Source organism: Pongo pygmaeus, chromosome 13 (assembly GCF_028885625.2).
Source record: "Pongo pygmaeus isolate AG05252 chromosome 13, NHGRI_mPonPyg2-v2.0_pri, whole genome shotgun sequence".
NCBI classification, from domain to species: Eukaryota; Metazoa; Chordata; class Mammalia; order Primates; family Hominidae; genus Pongo; species Pongo pygmaeus.
Window position 1 is genome coordinate 73,300,962 of NC_072386.2, and position 21,928 is coordinate 73,322,889.

At 43.0% G+C, this 21,928-nt stretch overlaps 1 protein-coding gene across 7 annotated transcripts; it reads left to right on the top strand.

Annotated features, from left to right (window-relative positions):
* Positions 1-255: 255 nt before the first annotated feature.
* Positions 256-21,340, top strand: IDNK (IDNK gluconokinase). Of its 7 annotated transcripts, none has more exons than XM_054501640.2 (5): positions 256-443; positions 5,399-5,429; positions 6,092-6,178; positions 18,742-18,785; positions 20,646-21,340. In XM_054501640.2, the coding sequence occupies exons 1-5, from the start codon at positions 394-396 to the stop codon at positions 20,995-20,997; spliced, it is 564 nt and encodes a 187-aa protein (XP_054357615.1). In that variant the 5' UTR covers positions 256-393; the 3' UTR covers positions 20,998-21,340. The 7 variants fall into 7 exon arrangements, with proteins under 7 accessions (XP_054357615.1, XP_063505701.1, XP_054357617.1 ...); XM_054501642.2 differs by having other exon boundaries at positions 324-447; XM_054501643.2 differs by having other exon boundaries at positions 333-443; positions 5,327-5,429.
* The last annotated feature ends 588 nt before the right edge of the window (positions 21,341-21,928 follow it).

A 21,928-nucleotide genomic window follows, 5' to 3' on the forward strand; every position in this document is an offset into this window, starting at 1 on the left:
AGGATCTGGCCTGCCAGGGTGAGGCTCCTCTGGAACCGAGGGGCCGGGGCAGTAGAACGACAGGTGGTGAGGCTTTGGGCGGCTCCCTCCAGCCCAAGGAGACGCGAGTGCCAGGCCGGGCGCGCGCTTCACTTCCGGGAAGAGGAAAGAGGGAGGGGAGGGGAGGGGAGGGGAGGGGAGGGGAGGGGAAAAGAAGGGGGAGGAGAGAGAGGCGGGGAGGGTGGGAAAGGGAGGCGGAAAGCATGGAAAAGGCGCGCGGGAAAACGGGGAGGGCGCAGAGGGGCACGGCCCTCACTGCCCCGGCCGGGGCGAGACCGGCTCCGCCCTTTTGGCGCCGGGTAGGCCGGGGCCGGCGGGGCCCGGAAGGCGACGGGAAGGAGCCGAGCTCGGGTCATGGCGGCGCCGGGCGCGCTGCTGGTGATGGGCGTGAGCGGCTCGGGGAAGTAGGTCCGGGAGAGGGCTGGGGGCACCCGGGACAGGTGTTGCGGGCGCGGCGGAGGCCGGACGCGTCGCCGTCCCTGCCGGTGGACTGGGGTCTTGGGGACCCCCCACCCTTCCCTTTGCAGATGAAGAAACCGAGGCCCGCGGCTGCCGCGCCCTCTCCCCGCCCTCCAGCCTGCTCGCGGGGCGCCCATCCTGGGACCGCATCCGAGCTCCGGGTTCCCGCTCTAAGACGGGGAGGCTGCGCCGACCGCAGGCTCAGGGAGGAAGCCGCTCCTGAAGAGGCGGCTGCGGGGCCGCGTAGGTGGAGGCCTAGCGAGCGGCGCGGGGCTAGGTTTCGGGGCGCCTTGTCGGCGCCAGGCGGGAGGGCGCACGGCCTCTAGCGAGAGGACGCAAACCACGGCCCAGGCTCTCACAGACTTTGGCCATCTGGACACACAGCGGCCTCCTCCTGTGAGGCCCTGGACTTCTCCGATTCGGTTTTGGAAAGTGAATCGTTTTCCCCTTCCTTTCATCAGCTTAACCTGGAAGGAGACAGCGTTAATATGGAGGGTGGCTCCTGAGGGTTTGGAAAGAAAGAAGAGAATTGTGGAAACCACACAGGTAGCCCAGCGTGCTAACTTGGAGACTGAGGAGTTAACATTTGGCTTGCTGTTTAAACCAAAGTCTAACTGTGCCCTTTATCAGAAAAGACAGCTACTGTAGCATTCGACCACAGGCAGCAAAGGACAGAACTTGATCAACTAAAACATCATAACCTTCAAGGGCCTATAGGACCCTTCTAGAATTTTCTGAATCAGGAACGGCCCATGTTGTGGCCTGTGTAGTCAGGTGTATATTAAAGATTTACTTCAGGTAGATGGGTTTTGCTTTCCAAAATTATTGTAGGCTTCTCAGCCACAAAGATAAGAAATCTTGAACCGAAATTGAAATAAAACATGGAGCCCCCAAATCCCTAGCTGCCATACGATTTGAATCAGTTGGAGAATGTAAAATCATTGCCACGGTGTGATGTAACAGGAGTGGAGAGCCCTAGGTCTTGGTTCCGTTGCTGTCTGGCTGTGTGAGCCTGGGCAGTTCATGTACCTCCTCTGAATCTTGGATCAGATGAGGGAGGCCTAATCCCTATGATGTATAGCTTGTGATATTCATGTACTCAGTAATTATGGAGCTCAATCCTTACTCTATGTCATTGTCATATAGCGAAAAGGACAGATAAAATCCCTGCCCTCAAAGGATTTACATTCTGGTATGGGAGACAGAGTAAATGAATATATGTAGTGTGTGAGTTGGTGATAGATGCTCTGGAGTAAGTGGAACAAAGTGCCAGGCAGAGTGGTCAGGGAAGGCTCCTCTGGGGGAGTGGCGTTTCAGCAAAGACCTGCAAGACTTGAGGAATCCACCATGTGGATAGCTGACGAAAGGGCAGGAGAGGCAGAGGGAATGGCAGGTGCAAAGTTCTGAGGCTTAGCTTCTTTTGTTTTTTTTGTTTTTTTTTGAGACAGAGCTTCACTCCTGTTGTCCAGGCTGGAGTGCAGCGGTGCAATCTTGGCTCACTGCAACCTCCGCCTCCCGGGTTCAAGCAATTCTCCTGCCTCAGTCTCCTGAGTAGCTGGGATTACAGGCGCCCGCCACCATGCACAGCTAATTTTTTGTATTTTTAGTAGAGACGGGGTTTCATCATGTTAGCAAGGCTGGTCTCAAACTCCTGACCTCAGGTGATCCACGAGTCTCAGCCCTCCCAAAGTGCAGGGATTACAGGCGTGAGCTACTGTGCCCAGCTAAGGCTTGGCTTCTTTAAGGAGCAGGAAGGAAGCCATTGTGGCTGAGTGAGGGGAAGCATGATGGGAGATGAAGTCAGAAACAATGCAGGTGAAGAGAATGTGGTCATATCCTGGCAATATTTTGAAGGCAGAGTCAGAAAGATGTGTTTATGAACTAGATGTTGGGTGTAAGAAGACGAGAGAGAAGTCAAGGATGATTCAAGATTTTAGGCCTGGGTACTTGGAAGGAGGGAGTTGCCACAAACTGAGATGGGGAAGCAGTAGATAGAGCAGATTTGGAAGACAACCTCAGAAGCTCAGTGTGGGATATGGTGACTTGGACGAGCCAATCAGTGGTCAAGTGGGTGGTGGTTGGATGTCCAAGTCTGAAGTTCAGAGGAGAGGGACTTTAGATCTAACTGTGGGAATCACTGTTATGTGGGTGTACTTAAATATCTAAGGTGTTGAGATTACCAAAGGAGTGCGTGTAGATAAAGAAGCTGGCCAAGAACTGAACCCTGGGGACTTTCAGTGGTGCAGGGTCAGGGAGATGTGTCCAGTGTTATTGACTAGCTGAGTAATAAAAAGAAAAAACTTGGGACTTGATTATATTCATCATTGGATATAGCAACGTCAAGTTCTTTAGTGACTTTGTGAACCCCTATTGGAGCCCTACAGGATTTTTTAATTATACTCCATAGCATTTAGAAAAATGTTTATCACAGCCTAATGGCTGAAGAGAACAATAGTCTCAAAACAGAAAGACTCCATTTAGAACACTGTTAAAACACAGTGACCTCAAGCACTAGGTTTGTTACTGTCTTCCCCCACCTGAATGTAAAGGATCATTTTCCTTTTTATTTACTGATACATGTGTCTAGAACAGTTCCTGGCATTTCGTAGATACTCACTAAATACTTGTTGACTTAATGAATGGATGGATGGATGGAAGATGGCAGGCATTTGAGTGGGTGGCAGTGTTAATTTTCTTTATATTTTCACAAACTTAGTGAAGCCACCCTTAACATCTCCTTTCAGGTTTCCTTCTCTTTGCTGATGAAACAAGCTCAGACCTTTTGAATATCTTTCTCATTGATCTGCATCCCTTCCTTCTCCCCCATTAGTCTGTGTTGTCTTTTTGAGTCCCTTGCTCCTGATTTAGACCAACCCACTGGGAGACATATGGACCCCAAATCTTGATTTGTAATCCTGGGTCTGACCAGTATTTTTGGGCCCAGCACTGTGCCTTATTTCTGCCAGGGTCTTTGGTGCATATTCAAGAATCCAGGTGTTCTCTGGTTTAGACAGACAGTGGTTTTTCTTTTCCCATCTTCTTCCTGACAGTCTACACCCACATCTCTTTATCTCTGCTTTCAAATTATGAGTGCTGGCTGGCATGTTCATTCATGGCTAATCTAACTTGTTTTTTTGTTTTTTGTTTTTTGTGTTTTTTTTTGAGACAGACTCTTACTCTGTCACCCAGGCTGGAGTACAGTGGCGTGATCTCGGCTCACTGCAACCTCTGCCTCCTGAGTTCAAGCGATTGTCATGCCTCAGCCTCCGGAGTAACTGGGGTTACAGGCGTGCACCACCACGCTCAGCTAAGTTTTGTATTTTTAGTTGAGATGGGGTTTTGCCATGTTGGCCGAACTAGTCCCGAACTCCTGGCCTCAAGTGATCCGCCTGCCTCAGCCTCCCAAAGTGCTGGGATTATAGGCATGAGCCACGGGGCCCAACCTAACTTGGTCTTAAGTGTGATTTCTGCCAGGCACACTTCTGGCTTCACCAGCCATGGAGTTTGGCCAGGATGGTCTATTCATCCATAGGCTGCATGTCTCCCTGCACAGCCTTCAATAGAATGAACATAATGGGAAAGGTTTCACTGCTCTGGCAACCTTTGGTTACATCCAGGAGCAGATCTCAGTTTGGTACAAGTGCGTCTAACACCTCTCTGATAGCTTTTTAGTGAAAGAAAGAGGACCTTTGTTAGGCAACAGTATCCAGCTAGAATTTAATCACAGTGTTCTATTTTCATTATATACAGCTTTTCAGGTACCTTCTATTCAAGGCAAGTGATGATAGCTTCTTGTGCAAGGGAATGAAAGAAAGTTTCCTTCTTTAACACACTTATTTAATTTTTAAAAGTGAAGCAATTAAATAAAAACATCAAAATGTTGAGGTGATATGTAAAATTTAAGAAGGCATGATAAAATAGTATGGGGATAGGTAAAAATTAGGAAGATGGTGCTTAAATAATTGGCATTTGGGCAACACTTTAAACATTGAAAGCGAGAAAGCACTTTATGGGTCATTGTCTGCTGGCCTCCACCCCTATCCTATGGTACTAGACTGTTTAGGATGGCTGAGGCCATGTGTCAGTGAGCTTACCATTACATCCTGGGAACTGGTAAGTGCTCAATAAAGAAATGAAATGTAGGTGGATGGACACATCATGTGGCTCAGATCCCTTGTTTTGCAGGTGAGAAAACTGAGGTTTAAAGAAACAGGTGACTTGGCTGGGAACACTCAGTCATTTAGTGGCAGAAGGCAACGGTGGCCCCATCTCCAGTACTGAGTCCCAAGCCCCTTTCACTAGCACATGCTACCTGGTAGAGTATGAACAGATAGTTACCAAATGCTCTACACAGAGAACATTTAACCCCCAGTCTTAACAAGTGCCGGTGATTCGTGAGATATTGACCCATGTCCTTTATTTTACGAGTGTGTCTCTTTTAAACCCCAAAAATGTTTTTATGCTTTTATGAGTGTCCTGAACTTTACACGGGTGCTGCTGGAGATTAAATCCTCCATCAGACCCCTCCATTCAATATTTTCAGCAGAATTTTATCACTTTATGAATTCAACATCCCCACCACAAAAAAAAAAAAAAAATTACACAACAGGGACCAAAAACTGATTACTGAAGAAAAAACTTGGGTTTAATGAGATCTTATATATTGCCTTTTGAGAAAGAAATAGTGTTAACTAATTATTTCTTCATTGACATTCGTGGGGATCAGCTAAGGCCAGTCTCCAGACTCCACGGTCACGGGCATCACTGCTTTAGGATTACACGGTGATTGGTGTTTAAATTCCTGCTAAGGCAGCAATCCCTTTCCCAGACATCCTTGCACAGAAGGAAGCTCCACACATTGGGCATGGCAGTAACAGGAACATCTGTGTCCTCTCCACAGATCCACCGTGGGCGCCCTGCTGGCATCTGAGGTTAGTAACCTGTCCTAATGCCTTCTGAGTGCTTGTCCCATTGTGTTCTGGTCTCCTTGCATCTCTGCCTTTTTTCTGCTTTGTACAGACACTTCCACATGGCTTTGAACCCCATTGGAGCAATTTTGTTTTTCTCCGTGGTGATTACAAATAGTGATGAATAGGCAGGGTGCGGTGGCTCATGCCTGTAATCCCCACACTTTGGGAGGTGGGCAGATCATGAGGTTAAGAGTTCAAGACCATCCTGGCCAATATAATGAAACCCCGTCTCTACTAAAAATACAAAAATTAGCCGGGCATGGTGGCACGCGCCTACTGTAGTCCCAGCTACTAGGAGGCTGAGGCAGGGGAATCACTTAAACCCGGGAGGTGGAGGTTGCAGTGAGACAAGATTGCACCACTGTACTCCAGCCTGGTGACAGAGTGAGACTACATTTCAAAAAAAAAAAAAAAAAGTAATGAATTAAAGGAGGCTATGGTAGCCCAGTCATGGGGGTTGTGAAATGGCATGACAAGGTGCTTCCCTCCTGGGGGTTGTCCTTGGGGTTGATGGGAACCAGGCAGGTGGTATTGTTTCTACACCTGCCTGTTAGTAACCCCACAATGACTGTCACATTGGCCCATCTGCCTGCCACATACACCCTTTCACTTTGTTCTTAAAGCTGGGATGGAAATTCTATGATGCTGATGACTATCACCCGGAGGAAAATCGAAGGAAGATGGGAAAAGGCATACCGCTCAATGACCAGGTAACAATTGCTGTCTGTGTCCATCACACATATTCCACCTGGGTGACAGGATGAGACCTCTACAGCACTTGCTGCAGTAGAGTTCCTGAGTCCTAAGGTCACTGTACAGGGGCTACAAAGAGCCAGGTGCCCAGTAGATCCTCTACATATGTTAGCTCCAGTCCTGAACAACTGTCTGAACATGGCCCCAGGAACAATGCCACCCTCTGCCCCAGCCTGAACAGGCTCTGCCAAAACACCTTGTTGTGGGATTTTAACCTGCAGAATGTAATTCCTGCGAGGTCAGAGGCTCCCTGTGCCTCATACATGGGGAAGTCCTCATGTTCTCTTCCCAGGTGCTGTCAGCCTACCACCATCCCCGTACTCTAGCATTCACCCCAAAGCCAGAGTGATCTTTGAGAACTCAAAGTTGGCCATGTTTCTTCTGCCTATGACCCTTTAGAGGCTTCCCACTAACCTCAGGATCAAGACCAAACACTTACACTGCTAAGCATGCATGGCATGGCCTCCACATGGCTCCAGCCTCTTTAGGAGCCATGCGCCTCCATATCTCCACTGGAGCTCCCTGGCCTCTTCCAGTCCCTCCCACTGCAACGCTTCTCCCATGGGGCCTTTGTATCCCTGTTCCCTTCTTCCCTGAGCTAGCCCTTCTCATCCTTTGATCTCAGCACCCATGCTGCTTCCTCAGGGAAGTGAAACCTCCATGATGGACTCTCATGGTGCCATTTCACTGTTGCACTTGTCTCTGTGGCAGCTCAACAACTGACGGTCTGAGAATTTGATTAATGTTTGTCTCTGCAACTAGACTTTACCCCTAAAAGGGCAGGGACTGTGGCTGTTTCTGTTAACCATTGTACCCCCCAGGCCTGACACACAGTAAACATCAGAAAATAGTTGTGGCATGTTTTCGAGTGAATGAATGGATGAATAGCACTCTCCTGTGTGCAGGCTGTGAGGCCATCCCCTGGAGTGTCTCACACCAGAGTTACAAACTGTCCTTGCTGGCATAACTGGCCATAGCTCAGGAGAGATGAGGGCAGGTCAAAGGCTGGGGCCACGTACTGTGTGTGTCCAAAGGGCAAGAACGAATGGCCACAGACCAACACTGTTGTTTTCACTTTCAGTGGGGCTGGGCTCACCCCCAGGTGTCCTTTCCCTAGCTCACTGTCTTTTCTTTTTTGTGCCTTGAGCCATTAAACCATTATTAGGTCTATTCTAGAGCACCCCAAGAGTGCACTTCTCTTTGTTATTGGGGGTACAGCTTGAGTTTGCAGTGCTTCAGGCCTTGAATCATCGCAGGTTTGCAACATTTGATTTTAGAAGATAGGGCAACAGAACTATAAAAGAGAGAGTAATAATAATGAGAGTAATAATAGTATAATAGAGTAGTAATAAAAAAGAGTAGTAATAATGTTGATACTAAACTAGAGATAATAAACATAGGCAACCTGGTTCCAACACCAGGCTTGTATGAGCTTGACAAAGAGCTTAGTCTCTCTGTGCCCCATTTTTCTCCTGTGAGGTAGGAATGGTAACAGGATCTATTTGATTGCATTCTTGGGAGTATTAAATGAGATAATACAAAAAATATGCACCAAGAAGTGCCTGTAGCATTCAATAAATATCACATTTTAAAATTATTGCTAACCATATGCATACAACATAAATCATATATACACGCCAATAACCATTTCTAAGGGAGTGTATAAAATATGACTGTGCCAGTGTTATTTTAGGTTTGTCTTTGGTGACTGCAAACAAAAGGTAAGTTAAACAACGAAATAAAGCAACCAAAATTGATAGATTTTAAAATGGAATTTCTGTAGTCTTCCTCTTCTTCACAAGTGATGCTTGTTAAGTGGACTCTATGGATTGGGGGGTAGAATTCAGAAGAGAAATTTATGTACAGGAGAAAAGATTACTGGAAGAGACACAAGTTACTTACTAAATTTTTCCAGAAAAAAAAAACTACAAGCTTGGCAGACCTTAGAGATAACCAAAACAGAGAGATAAGGAGGTAGAACGACAGATGGTTTACATTCTGAAGAGGTAGAACGACAGATGATTTTCATTCTTGATAAGAATCCAATGAGTCTAAGACTGAAGATATGGGTCACAGCTGGGCTGGCACCAGCACAGCTCCTGGTTGCCCCGGTAACCAGTCCCCACCCTCCCCACACTGCCCCCATGCTACGGAGCTGAGGAAAGCCCCCTGTGGATGGATCAAAGCGTATCCATGTCCAGGTCAGAGGCCCTGGTTCTCCCTTGAGGAAGAGTCTAAGCAGGACGTGGGGAGAGTTTTGTGTTCGGAGGGCTCAGAGCTGCAGTCTGTGTAGAACATGGTAAGAGCTCCCTAAGGCTATTTAAATGTAAATTAATTAGGCCAGGCTCAGTGGCTCAAGCCTATAATCCCAGTGCCCCAGGAGGCAGAGGCTGAAGGCCAGGAGCTTGAGACCAGCCTGGGCAACATAGCAAGTCCCTGTTTCTACAAAAACTGAAAAAAAAAAAAAAAAAAAAAAAGCCGGTGGTGCATGCCTGTAGTCCCAGCTACTTGGGAGGCTAAGGTGGGAGGATGGCCTAAGCCCAGGAGTTCAAGGGTACAGTGAGCTGTGATTGCACCACTGCACTCCAGCCTGGGGGACAGAGTGAGACCCTGTCTGAAAAAAATATATACAAATTAATTAAAATAGATAAAATGTAAAATCTAGTCCTTGGGTTATACCAGCCACATTTCAAAAGCCCAGTAGCCATGAGTGGCTACTGGCTACCTTATTGGACAGCACAGCTATAGAACATCATTGCAGAAAGCTATGTTGGACAGTGCCAGTCTAGAAACATTCTACCCAAGCTGTGATAAATTATTAGCATTATGATGATATTAATAATAAAGAATTTCAAAGCTACCAGTCAGTGAGTCTCCCCTAGGTGCCCAGCCCACAGTGTCCTATCTGAGCCTGCAATGGCACCTGAACAGCCTTCAACTTCAAAGTCTATTTTAAAAAGAGGGCTTTTTTTGGAAAAAAAAAATCCTGAAAAAAATCTCCTGATTATAATTGTAATATTTGCCCTGTATAGAAAATTTGGAAAGTACTAAAAAAATTTTTCACAAAATATATCACCCTTGGTCTCATCTTCCAAAAATACCTATGAATTGAATTTTGGAATTGTTTTTTTTGGAGGGGGTCAGTATATAACATTCTATATACTTAACTTTTGCATCAGGTAAAACACACCCATCTCCCCGCCATTCCCACTCCCCACCTTCCTTCCCGTCTCTCTCCACCCATATTCTACCATTATCTGTTCTCTCTTTACCCATCATCCCCTTCCAAAAGACACTTAATTTCTCGAGATGTTTCCATAGGCCAAGAAAGCTTTCTCTAGCCTCATGACATTCTAATTTCACTCTTGGTAGAGCATTCATTGTGCTTACCTCTGAGCACTGGGCTGGGAGTCGGGAGTGCACTGCCTTCCCCATCTTTGCGTGTAGGGACTATCTAGAGCAGGGGTGTCCAGTCGTTTGGCTTCCCTGGGCCACACTGGAAGAAGAATTGTCTTGGGCCACACATAAAATGCACTAACATTAACGATAGCTGATGAGCAAAAAAAAAAAAAAAAAAAAAAAAATCACAAAAAAAACTCATGTTTTAAGGAAGTTTACGAATTTATGTTGGGCCATATTCAAAGCCGCAGTAGGGCTTGCGGGCTGTGTGTTGTACAGGCTTGATCTAGAGTGTGAAAACCTTGAACATCAGAGCCATAGGCAGAGATGCTAATTTGGATTGCCTCATCTCTTTCTTCTAAAACTTTTGTGTGTGTGTTTGATTTTCATAATTTATTATATTGTCCACAATAACTGTTTGGAAGGCACAGAGCTCAGTGAATTTGCTCTAATATCTCCTTGTTCCAATTTCTTCACTGTAGAGAGATCTCAATTCCCCCCTTTCTTCATTATGAACATAAAATTTGGAGCTCATGTGTCTAGGTCCTTCCTAGCACCTTTACAATAACGTCCACACTCCTTAGCAGGCCAGTCAAAGTCTTGAAATTATCTTTATCTTTCAAGATTTACTCTTTCCAAGGCCTGATCAAGATTGGCCTGTCCTCCGGGCACAGTGGCTCACGCCTGTAATCCCAGCACTTTGGGAGGCCGAGGCGGGCAGATCACGAGGTCAGGAGATCGAGACCATCCTGGCTAACACGGTGAAATCCCATCTCTACTAAAACTACACAAACAAAATTAGCCGGGTGTGGTGGCAGGTGCCTGTAGTCCCAGCTACTCGGGAGGCTGAGGCGGGAGAATGGCGTGAACCCAGGAGGTGGAGCTTGCAGTGAGCCGAGATCACACCACTGCACTCCAGCCTGGGTGACAGAGCGAGACTACATCTCAAAAATAAAAAAATAAATAAAAGAAGATTGGCCTGTCCTCCTGCTGTGTTATCATAGCCCTTCTTAGTATATCTCCCACAGCCCTCATCACTGCCCTGCGGGTGACTTCATAGATCACTCATTTGCCTCTTCTCTTTGAGGACAGGAACCACACCATTCATATTTATCCCCAGTGCTCACTCAGTATGGTGCTTTGCACCATATTTAGTGTTTGTGGAATTAAGGCCCAGTGCCTACCAAATTCATGAATTTAAACTCTTTCAAAAATTCAGAGTTGGAAATAAGTACTGTTTATTTCAACTGTTAAATCAACCAAAAAAGAGTTTATTCCTTTTCTTATTTAAATCCCAGAGCAGCTCAATGAATCATATATGATCCCCACTTTACAAATGAACAAAGAGAGGTGCAGAGAAATTAAGTAACTTGAGCAAAGCCACACAGCAAAGGGAGTCTTTCTAACTTCAAAGATCATACTTTTCCTACTGTGTTAAAGGCCCTGATCATCCAACCATTAAACAAATGATTCACAAGAAGTGAATCAAGGTTGGTTAAATTGAGAAAAAAGGGTTAGAGAGAGGGTGAGAATGACAGCAGGAATGAGAGGGGCAGTTCCCCGCAAGCGCATCCATGATAGGGGTTAGGCTTTAAGGATGTTTGAGGCACTGACTTAAAGGGTGGTCATGACAGCACTGACATGGTGGGCTGGCTTGCAGCAGGTCAGGCACTAGAACTTGAATTTCCACACTGGCGCTGCCTTGGAAAAAACCTTTCTCCTTGTGGCTTTATGGGAATCTCCAAAGAAAATTCATAATCATTTAATTATGATTCACTATTTGGAAATTTCAGGAATAATGTTCAAAGTGCTGCTCTTTTATTTCCAACCCTCTCTATTGTTTTTATGACTGATGGACACAGTCCTTACTGGTGCATGGCCGTTAGTCTGGTCTGCCATAAATTCCGATAGGGTGGATGTCTAAAAGCACCTATTTTTGTTTAAATAGTTTTATATTTATGTTTACTATGGCTTTCATAGTTGAGATTCTGAAAAATTTTATTATGACTAGATGAAGCAATGTGCTTTATTATTGACTAAAGCATCCATTAAGGCACTATTAAAACAATGAAAAAACATGTATTCAAAGTAAAGCTCTATTTCTTTGTACACAAGATAGAAAACTTATTACCCAAATATGTTTTCTGTAATTTTTAATTTGTTTGTTTCATTCTTATGAAATGTTTCAGGCACATAGAAAGTATAACGAATAAGATAGTCAACACTCAGCTTAATGAAAAGTATATTTGTTTCCTAAGCCATAAAATAATACAGAGATTGATCTCCATTTCCACAGCACAAGCAAATAGAAATATTTGTGCAGATGGAATGGCAGAATGTATAATCTGAGCAAAATAGCAAAATGCAAGTTTGTGCCTCTGCTAATAAGAAAGAAATTCTGGTATTTAAACAAATTGTCCTCTCTCTTTGGTTCACCCCAAACTCATTATGAACATTTACTCGTGCCAAAAAAAAATTAATTCTTTTCTGTGTATTTCATCTCTGAGTCAGTCCTAATTCATAGTTCAAATTGCCTCTTAACTCTAAGTAGACATGTGATCATGTAAATTAGCATTCAGCCCTCAGAACTTTCCAATCACTTCCTCTTCTAAAGCATTCTTCTTGCTGAATGGAGATTCGCAGCCCACGGCACTACTCTTAAATAAAGTCTTAAAGTCCCATCCAGAGACTTCTACAATGACGAGGGGTGCACCTTGGAAAAGGCTGGTTGACTACCCAGCTGGGACTCCAGGGCTGGCTGTCTGTCTTGCAGGCCCAGCCCCCTTGATATTGTCAACACATTGAACATGGATTCATCTGTCATGTGAGACCCTTACCAATCAGGTTTACAAGTTCCTGCATAAACCAAAATGCCAGTTGATTAATGGTACCAAAAGAAATACAACTGTCATGTGGCCTGTAACAATCACATTAGTACCCACATTTTCAGAAACCAACATACAGAGGTTTCTTAGTGAACATGGGAGAGTTAGGACCAAAGAATCCAGTGGCGCGAGACCATGCATTAGTAGGAAAAGGCTTGCTAATGAGAATACGATGTTCAAAGGCCAATGGCCAAGGCACCATGTCTGCTGGACAGTGCTTCACATTTCAATCTACAGTGCCCTGCTCTGGCCTTCTTGCCTACCCAGCCTGCCTGGGACAGACATGCTTCCTCTAGGTATGTGAAAATATTAAGATGGATCACAGTGATGTCTTGCTAGCCTGGGAGTCATTCTAACTCCTTCACATGACCTTACACATCACTGCCCCTTCCTTTTAACTGTTGATCTTTCAATTTAACCCTTAGAGAACAATCTTATTTCCTTCTTTTCCAAGTCCTTAGGAAAGCACCTCACTGTGGCCCTCATTTTCTCAAAGACAAATCCTTTGACTCATAGCTTTATAGAAGTTGACATAATTTCTCTGATTTGAAGGCAGATGCCTCCATTTTCATGTAAAACATACTCTGGGGTTAGAAATCAGTCCCCTAAATGCTTATTCTATGCAGGCCAGTATGTGCCACATTCTTATAGGATTGAATCCCAGAGTGGGAAGTAGAACCTCCTGCTAATGTGGGAGGCTTCAAGGCCCAGTGCCTTCTTTCATTACAACGGTCTGTCAGAGGAGCTGTTTTAGAAAATATATCCAAGAGTTTTTTTTTATAAAAAGCTGATATATAGCAGTATTATCTTTTTCATCTCTATTAGCCTGTGAATGTAGTAGAAAAGCTTGGCTAATTACAAGGGGAATAAGAGAAAGAAAGGAATTTAGAAAGATGAGTTCAAATGGTACCTTAGGAATTACTCAAACTTAGAGTGATCATATCTAGGGTATTGGACCAAAAGCACCCAGAACAGTGGCTGGGTCTCCCTACACACACAATAAGCACTTATAAATGGATAAAGGAAAGTGGAAATCCAAATTTGTGCTTGAAAGGGCAGCTTCTCCCCAGGGGCAATTTTCCATCAAAAAATACTTCAGAGGTCAGTCAATCCAGCTAATTATCCCTGTAGCCTATAATCCTTGACAGCCTTCTTCCCCATTCCCCACCATAAGCCCAGAAAACACTGAATTGCAATGGTAGTTTCAAGTTGCATAAATGTAGACTGTCCAACATCTAGTTTTTAGTAGGATGCCCTAGAAAACCTTGCCAATAATAAGCATTAAATATATACACTCTTCTCCAAGAGTACATAAAGTCTCGTCATATATTCTAACATTAATAACTTTATTTTGTGTTTTCTTAACCACAAAACAAAGACATTTTCTGACATACACAAAGACAGAAGGGCAGATTGTCAACTTCTCAGTCTAATGGAGAAATTTCAAAAACCTTTCTTGAAAATTTACACAGCAAGCAGACAAAAGAAATTATGAGTAAGGATACAGAAGATTTGAATAAATGCATTAAGTCTGATATAGGCATTAATGAAAAGTAAATAACCACATTATTTTCAAGTATATGTGGGACATTTATAAAAATTGACCATGTGGTCTGCAAACATGGAGCTGGTAAGCCTCATCATCTTGTTCCTGCATTTACAAAAAACCACACTTGTTTCACTAAATACACCTCCCAGACAAGTGCTAACATAAACAGATGTTTCATTTGTTAAGTACATTTCAGCTCTAAGTACATACATGACAGTAACTGTTGTGATTTGAGTAATGATTTATGTTAATTATGTAGCTATTGACATTTAGATTATAATTTGTGTAAATTGTGTGACTGTCATTTGATCTGTACATTTTGTGATTTTTGTAGCTATTACATTTGAACTCCTAAGTGATCTCTGGTTAAATAGTGTGTGCATGGAAGTAAAGTCTTAGAGTTCTATGATTAGTAAACTTATGGGACCCTCAATCCTACATTAGCACGCAGTGCTTTAAAAATAATCTTTTATTTGATATGAAGAAAAAGAAATATTATTTCTAATTCTCCTCTTCCTTCTATGGAGGGTGGATCCAGGTAACTAGAGGGTTTTTGACTTGCTGAGCACAAAGTGATAGCCTTGGTAGAATGACCTTGCAGTTACTGAAGATTGAATTACTGTGAATAAGAAATGGCCTGAGCCCAGGGGAGATACCCAGGAGCTAAAGGTGGTTACCCAGAGCTGGAGAGCTTAAAAGGCTCCTCATGGAAAAGATCAAAGGAAAATAAAAATGGCCAAAGTCCAGAGCAAAATGAGAACATCTCATGTGCCAAAATCAAAGTGTGGCAAGGCTGAACTAAACCAGAATAACCCACTCCCCCACATTTTTTGACTGTATAAAAGCCAGGAGAGCAGGAGGCTGAGGTTTTGATGAGCCTGTAGAGGTGGAAGATAAGATTGTAAGCCTGTATGAAGCATGGAGCTGGACCTGAGTATCTTACATAAAGTCTTGTTGTTGTCGTTAGCATTGATGTCAAGTAGTAGAATATAAAGTCCTTATATAAGGGCTGTCTTTGAATGAGGACTAAAAATATTGCCACCCACTGAACTCAAAAGGAGCAAAAAATCTAGCTGCCTCCCTGGGCCACAGGTGGGAAAAAACAATCATCCTTGAGAAACCTGAGCCCCGGCTACACCCAAATTCACATTATATGACAAGAGAGACCAAGCTTATAAACTGATATAAAACTGTTCTAGAATTGGTGAAACTGCCTGTGAAAGTGTATCCAAAACTTAGGACTCCCATAAAGGAAAAAAAAATCCTTTGCTGAAGATGAAACTACAATCAAAAACTATAAACTGTATGGGAAAATGGACCACTATGAGAGAGAATCAGCAAAAACACTAATGGTAAGATGTTGTACTCCAAGAACTAGACATAATAGAATTAAATGGAAGACAAGAACAGGAAAATTTGAAAAAGAAGGAAATAAAAATATTAGAAATAAAACATAATCAATAGATGGATTAAACAATAAACTAGTACAGCTGAAGAGAGAACTAGTGAATTAGAAGAAAAGCAGATTGGAGGATATTACCCAGGATGAAGAAGAGAGCTAAACAGAAAATATTCAAGAAAAATGAATAGATGTGTATGATAAAATGTCAAACTTCCCGTATAGCTAAAAGGAACCCAAGTAAATAGAATAAGAGAAAGGCTATATTCAAACAGGTAGTAACAACTTTCCAGGGTATGAGTACTCACACTGAATGTGCAAAATGAGTCCTGAGCAGGACAAGAATAAAACTGCAAAGCCGCTCAAAGACAAAGAGGCTTTTTCCTACCTAAAGCTACCAGAGATAAGATATATTTTCTAAAGGATTGCCTAATACACTAAAAGAGACTTCTCAACAATAAAGGCCCAAACAAAATGAACTAATTATTCAAACTATTGAAAAATAATGGTCATCCAAGAATTCTTCACCAACTAACAAAATCTTATTCACAAGTAAGCACAAAATAAAGACATTTTCTAACATACACAAAGACAGAAGGGTGGACTGTCAACTTCTCAGTCTAATGGAGGAATTTCAAATAACTTGAAAAATTGTTACATAAAGTAGACAAAAGAAATTATTAGTAAGAATATAGAAGATTTGAATAAATGCATCAAGCCTGACATAGGCATTAATGAAAAATAATATTCTTTTTAAGTACATGTGGGACATTTATAAAAATTGACATGTACTAGACCACAAAGAGTATTGCCACAAATTTCAAAGAATCAGTATCATACCACTCACATTTTTTACTATAATGAACTGTAAATCAATAATAAAAATGCACACACATCACCAAAATGGTTGGGAACTCTAAAAATAAATAAGCAAATTTTTTAAAAAATTAACATTCATATAAATATGTTAAGTCATAATGGAAATTATAGAATATTAAGTAATATACAACAAAAGTACTATCAATTAAAATTTGTGGGATGCAGTTACAACATTACTTAGAGGGAAACTAGCCTCTAAATACATTTTTGGGAAATAACAGGAATGAAAAGTAACGAGCTAGTTGCTCAGTTCAAGTAGAAAAAAATAAATGCAGGAAATAATAGAAATGAATGCTAGTGAAAACAAACTGGGCACATGTTCTCAGGATCTCCTGAGGGCTGTGTCATGGAGAAAAATAAACTATGAACAAAAGCTAGTTGTTTGACAAAATAAAAATAGATCTCTGGTGAGACTGATCAAGAAGAAAGAAGCACAATTGAGATGAATAATGAAAAGAGGGATGTGGAAAACCTGATGCCAGTAAATTTGAAGACTTAGACAAAATTGGATAATTTCAATGAAAAATATCAAGACTGGGGAAAATGGGGTTGGATGGCAGTGATCTAGTGGCAGATACTGCTTAGGGACACCTGCTTTTTCCCCAGTGAAATTGTGACCATTCTGGTGCTGCATTTGGCTTAAGCAGCAGAAGGTCCAGAGAGCTGTATAATTTATAGTAAGGGCATGGATTGTTTATGTTACTCCTTTGAAGTAATGACAAAGGTGATAAAAAGTGACTATCTTGTACAGCAAGTGTAACCTACAGATATGAACTGTGTTCAAGGTTCTGGAGGCCTGGAAGCTGGGCTGAAATGAGCTGAATCTGCTCCTGCTGTGTGGCTGCCTGGCTTCCACCAAGTTCCTGATTCTTTAGCCAAGGAAGAGGATGCAGTAAGAGATGGGAAGGGCAGGGGGGGTAGCTCACCTGTCTAAGTGTGGTCTCTTCCTGCCATCATAAATGTTGTAGCTACCAAAAGTGAATCAAGAATAGAAAACCTGAATACAATACAATGCTCATTAAAGAAACTGAATCTGTAATGAAAGATCTCCCCTCAAAAAAGGCCCCAGGCCCAGAGGGTTTTTCAGATGAGTTTTATCAAACATAATATATTATATACAAGCTGTTTGAAAGAACAGGACAAAAGGGAAAACTATCCTACTCATTTTATAAAGCTAGTAAAGCCTCGATACCAACATTTAATATGGACCATATTTTTAAAATATAGGCCCATCTCAAGTATATAAAATCAAAAATTCTAAATAAAATGGTAGTAATCAAATGCCTAAAAGCAAGGACTTTTAAAAACACATCATGTTTCCGGAATCAGCTTCAAAATAATCTAGGATGGGATTATTTGGGATGTGGGATGTGGTTGGGGGCATACATATAACAAGACTAATAGTGGGTTGAAAATAGCTGAAGCCGGCCGGGGCTCACACCTGTAATCCCAGAACTTTGGGAGGCCAAGGCGGGTGATCACCTGAGGTCAGGAGTTCGAGACCAGCCTGACCAACATGGAGAAACCCCATCTCTACTAAAAATACAAAATTAATTAGTCGGGTATGGTGGTGCATGCCTGTAATCCCAGCTACTCAGGAGGCTGAGGCAGGAGAATCGCTTGAACCCAGAAGGCAGAGGTTGCGGTGAGCCGAGATCGTGCCATTGCACTCCAGCCTGGGCAACAAGAGCGAAACTCCATCTCAAAAGAAAATTGCTGAAGCTGGGTATTGGTATACAGAGGTTTGCTTTGTACTGTTTTGTCTGCTTTTCAGTGTGTTTAAATTTTTCAATAATAGAAAGGTTGTTTTGTTTTGTTTTCCAATGCATTATGGCCAATAATCAGGATTTGCACCAGGAAGGAGAGAATTTACTTGTCTCAGGAAGATTTCTTTGTGAAACACTGTAGCATGTGCTACATAAATTTCATCTGTCTTCTCTTTGGCAAAAATATAAATTTCTTAAAATAATTTTATCTGAGGGGAATTTTGTTCTTTGGAGGGTTTGAAGAATAGGACCAGGGGACAGCTGACGTAAGGGTTTATGTGAATATCTCTCTGCATTTGAGATCAGAGATACCTAAAGAATACATGCAGTGCAATAAAAGATTTGTAAACATATCAGAACCAGGGAGGACACATGTAAAATGGGGAGATTAAGAATGGGGAGATACATATTGGTACTTTAGGGCAATTTTTATTATCATGAAAAGAGCCACTGACACCAGCCGAAAGAAAATGTTTCTGCCCAGCGGCTGGCCCCTCAGCCTTGTGTGTGGCCCACTTCTCACACCACTGAGCTCTCACTGGACCTTAACATTTGTGAACATGATATAACTATGTTTCTCTACAAACAAACAATACCTGGAGAAGTCACGTTGTGTCTGGGTTTTTGGTTTTGTTTTTTTCAGGACCGGATTCCATGGCTCTGTAACTTGCATGACATTTTACTAAGGTAAGAGACCACCGGGCCTTGGCATAAGCCAAAGCCAGCAGGTAAAGAAAACCCTCAGAAAAGACAGGGAAAAAAAAATACACTCCTGAAATCACAACTGACTGATGGTAAAGGATTCTAGAAACTGACTGCACTTCCATCAAGTAACCACAATGATTTCAACCAGCCACAGGCAGCATGGAGTTGAGTCGGGCTCTGGAGACAAAACTTCTAGACAGCTCCACACAGTTACTAGCTAGCAGTCTTGATCAGCCATTTGGTTTCCATAAGTCTGTTTCTTCATCAGTAAAATGGGAATTAATATAGTTCCTACTCACAGATTATTGTAAGGAGTAAGTGAGTTGGTGAGTGGGCAACAGAACAGTATCTGATACATAGTAAGTGCTCAAAAAGTGTCCACTGATGCCACTTCTGTTATTGCCTATCTCAGTCATCAATTTTTCTTCCCTTTACTTCAAGCTGTGACTACCAGGAAGGCCTGAGGTCATTTGTGAGTGAACAGGTAATTAGCCACCAGGATTAGAGTCCACATTGCCCAGCTCTGCAGCATGCCCCTAAGCGAACAGGGTCCCCCCCAACAGCACCCATCTGTGGGCCTGACCCCAGTGGAAATCGTGGTCGGGACATGGAGAAGGATAAGGAAAAGGCAGGGAGTGGGTTACGGATCTTGCTTTCTAAGATGAAGTCATATTTTATCCATCTAAAACCATCTGGGCCATACGAAGTTAGAATAGACTTAAATGAACATAAATTCAGTTTGCTTTTTTCATACCCGTTGACATGGCTGGCAGCCCTGTCTTTGCATGGGCTGAGTTTTGATTTAGGGGTTTATGGTTCTGGGTTTCAAGGTTTGAAAATTTTTGCCTACCTGGGTCTCTAACATAATACACTCATGAGTCTATTTTTACAGTACTGTCATTTCATAGTCATAAAAAGGAGTATGACTTCATTTTTATATTTGCTAGCCATGTATTGGCTGCAAAAAAAAAAAAAAAAAAAAAAGCAGGGGAGGCCCCTTCCTTCAGAACTTTCATTCTGAAGAGAACTTTATACTGGATCCCCAAGCCAGCCCCAAGCCAGAATTTATGCACCACCTCTTAACTCTAGAATCCTGTCCTGACCCCAGGATGACTGCCTCCCACACTCAGCAGCCAAGTGGAAGCTGTGGCTCACTCTCCTGTGTGGTTTCTGGCTGCACTGGTTTCCCCTTATTGCTGCTGTGTCTGCCTCTGTTTCTGGCTGAAGTTTTTTCCTTAGTGCATCCCTAGGAACCTCTCATATTCTGCTCACCTTGCCTACAGAGAGGCTGATGCTCCCTTCTCTCCTGCTTTCTCCAGCTCTGCATTGCACCTGGCAACTCCCCCAGACACTGTAGAGTAGGAATGGGGAGAATCCAGTTGTAGAACACAGATCCCTGAACATCCTGCAGAGGACCTGAGCTTAGCTGTTTGCATGGCACAGGGGCGTGCCAGCAGCCCTGTGTCCACACGCTGAGACAGAGCAACGTCTGGCATCCATCAAAGGAGAACTAACACTTACGAGCATATCTGTGTATCAGAGATCTCGAACAGTGTTTTTCCTTTTGACATTATCTATGAGCAAGTACCCTAGGTAGCCCCACTTAACAGATGAACTGACGCTCAGAGAGGTAAATGCCTTCGCCCAAGATTGTTCACTTTACTAGCAGAAGATCTTTAACTCGACGCTAGGACTGCCTGATGCTTAAACACCATTTTCTAATGCCTTCCACTGGCAGGAAGTAGGACTAGAGTCCTGCACCTAGAATTGACAGAGGTTACTTTAAATGTCTTCATTCTTTAGCCTCCCTCTTTTTTTTTTTTTTTTTCTTTTTCTAAACAGAGATGTAGCCTCGGGACAGCATGTGGTTCTAGCCTGTTCAGCCCTGAAGAAAATGTACAGAGACATATTAACACAAGGAAAAGATGGTGTAGCTCTGAAGTGTGAGGAGTCGGGAAAGGAAGCAAAGCAGGCTGAGATGCAGCTCCTGGTGGTCCATCTGAGTGGGTCGTTTGAGGTCATCTCTGGACGCTTACTCAAAAGAGAGGGACATTTTATGCCCCCTGAATTATTGCAGTCGCAGTTCAAGACTCTGGAGCCCCCAGCAGCTCCAGAAAACTTTATCCAAATAAGTGTGGACAAAAATGTTTCAGAGATAATTGCTACAATTATGGAAACCCTAAAAATGAAATGAGAATCATTTTGTATCAGTGGTCCAAACAGAATTAAGCATAAATCATCGTGCCATCCCAAACCTCGTTCCAGCCGCCTTGCCCATACTAGATTCTAAATGTTTCTAAAGGCAAACCCCAATGTGTCAAGACAGACTTGTTTAGGTGTAATTTTAGGAATTATGCTGGTTCATCGGGAAGCAGAGGGGGAGTTTTAAAAGTCAAGCTTAAATTGAAGTTTAAATTCATCTATAACCAAATCAAATGATGAGAGGAAATTCTGTAATTGATGCTGGAAATCGTTACATTGTTTAGAACATTCTTGCTCATGTCTGTATTTGCACAAATAAATGAAACTTGGCTGTCCTTGGCATTCCCTGGAAATTGATGTTGGAAGTATAAACATGTATGTAATCTACCCACCACCCAGCACACCACACACCTCCTAATCCTCTCTCTGTCCTGGAGCTGTGGTTCAGAATAGTGGCTCTTAAGCTAACGTCTCAAAAGGTAGTCATTGCAGAACAAGCAAACTTTGTTCAGTTCCTTAAATGGCATAATGCAAACATACTTACCAGTAGCAATACCAAGTTTCTTGCCTTTTGCCTAAAATTATGTCAACTCCAACTGTCTCTGCTGATCACCAGCTCTGTGCTGAGTGGTTGTGTGTTATGTATCTGTGTGTAATTTAAATGTAGAAACTTAAATAACTGCTACTTAAAAAGCAGAGTTTGGGCCCAGCGTGGTAGCTCACGCCTGTAATCCCAGCACTTTGGGAGGCTGAGGCGGGTGGATCACTTGAGGTCAGTAGTTCAAGACCAGCCTGCCCAACATTGCGAAACACCCCTCTCTACTAAAAATAAAAAAAATTAGCCGGGCGTGGTAGCAGGTGCCTGTAATCCGTTACTCGGAAGGCTGAGGTAGGAAAATTGCTTGAACTCAGGAGGCAGAGGT

Excerpts from the sequence above, each read along its gene's own strand:
- IDNK (XM_063649632.1), top strand. The coding sequence starts at position 567 with ATGAAGAAACCGAGGCCCGCGGCTGCCGCGCCCTCTCCCCGCCCTCCA. Across the intron at positions 746-5,398 it reads GCGGCTGCGGGGCCGCGTAG|ATCCACCGTGGGCGCCCTGC; the intron begins GTGGAGGCCTAG and ends TCCTCTCCACAG. Across the intron at positions 18,786-20,645 it reads TTGCATGACATTTTACTAAG|AGATGTAGCCTCGGGACAGC; the intron begins GTAAGAGACCAC and ends TTTTCTAAACAG.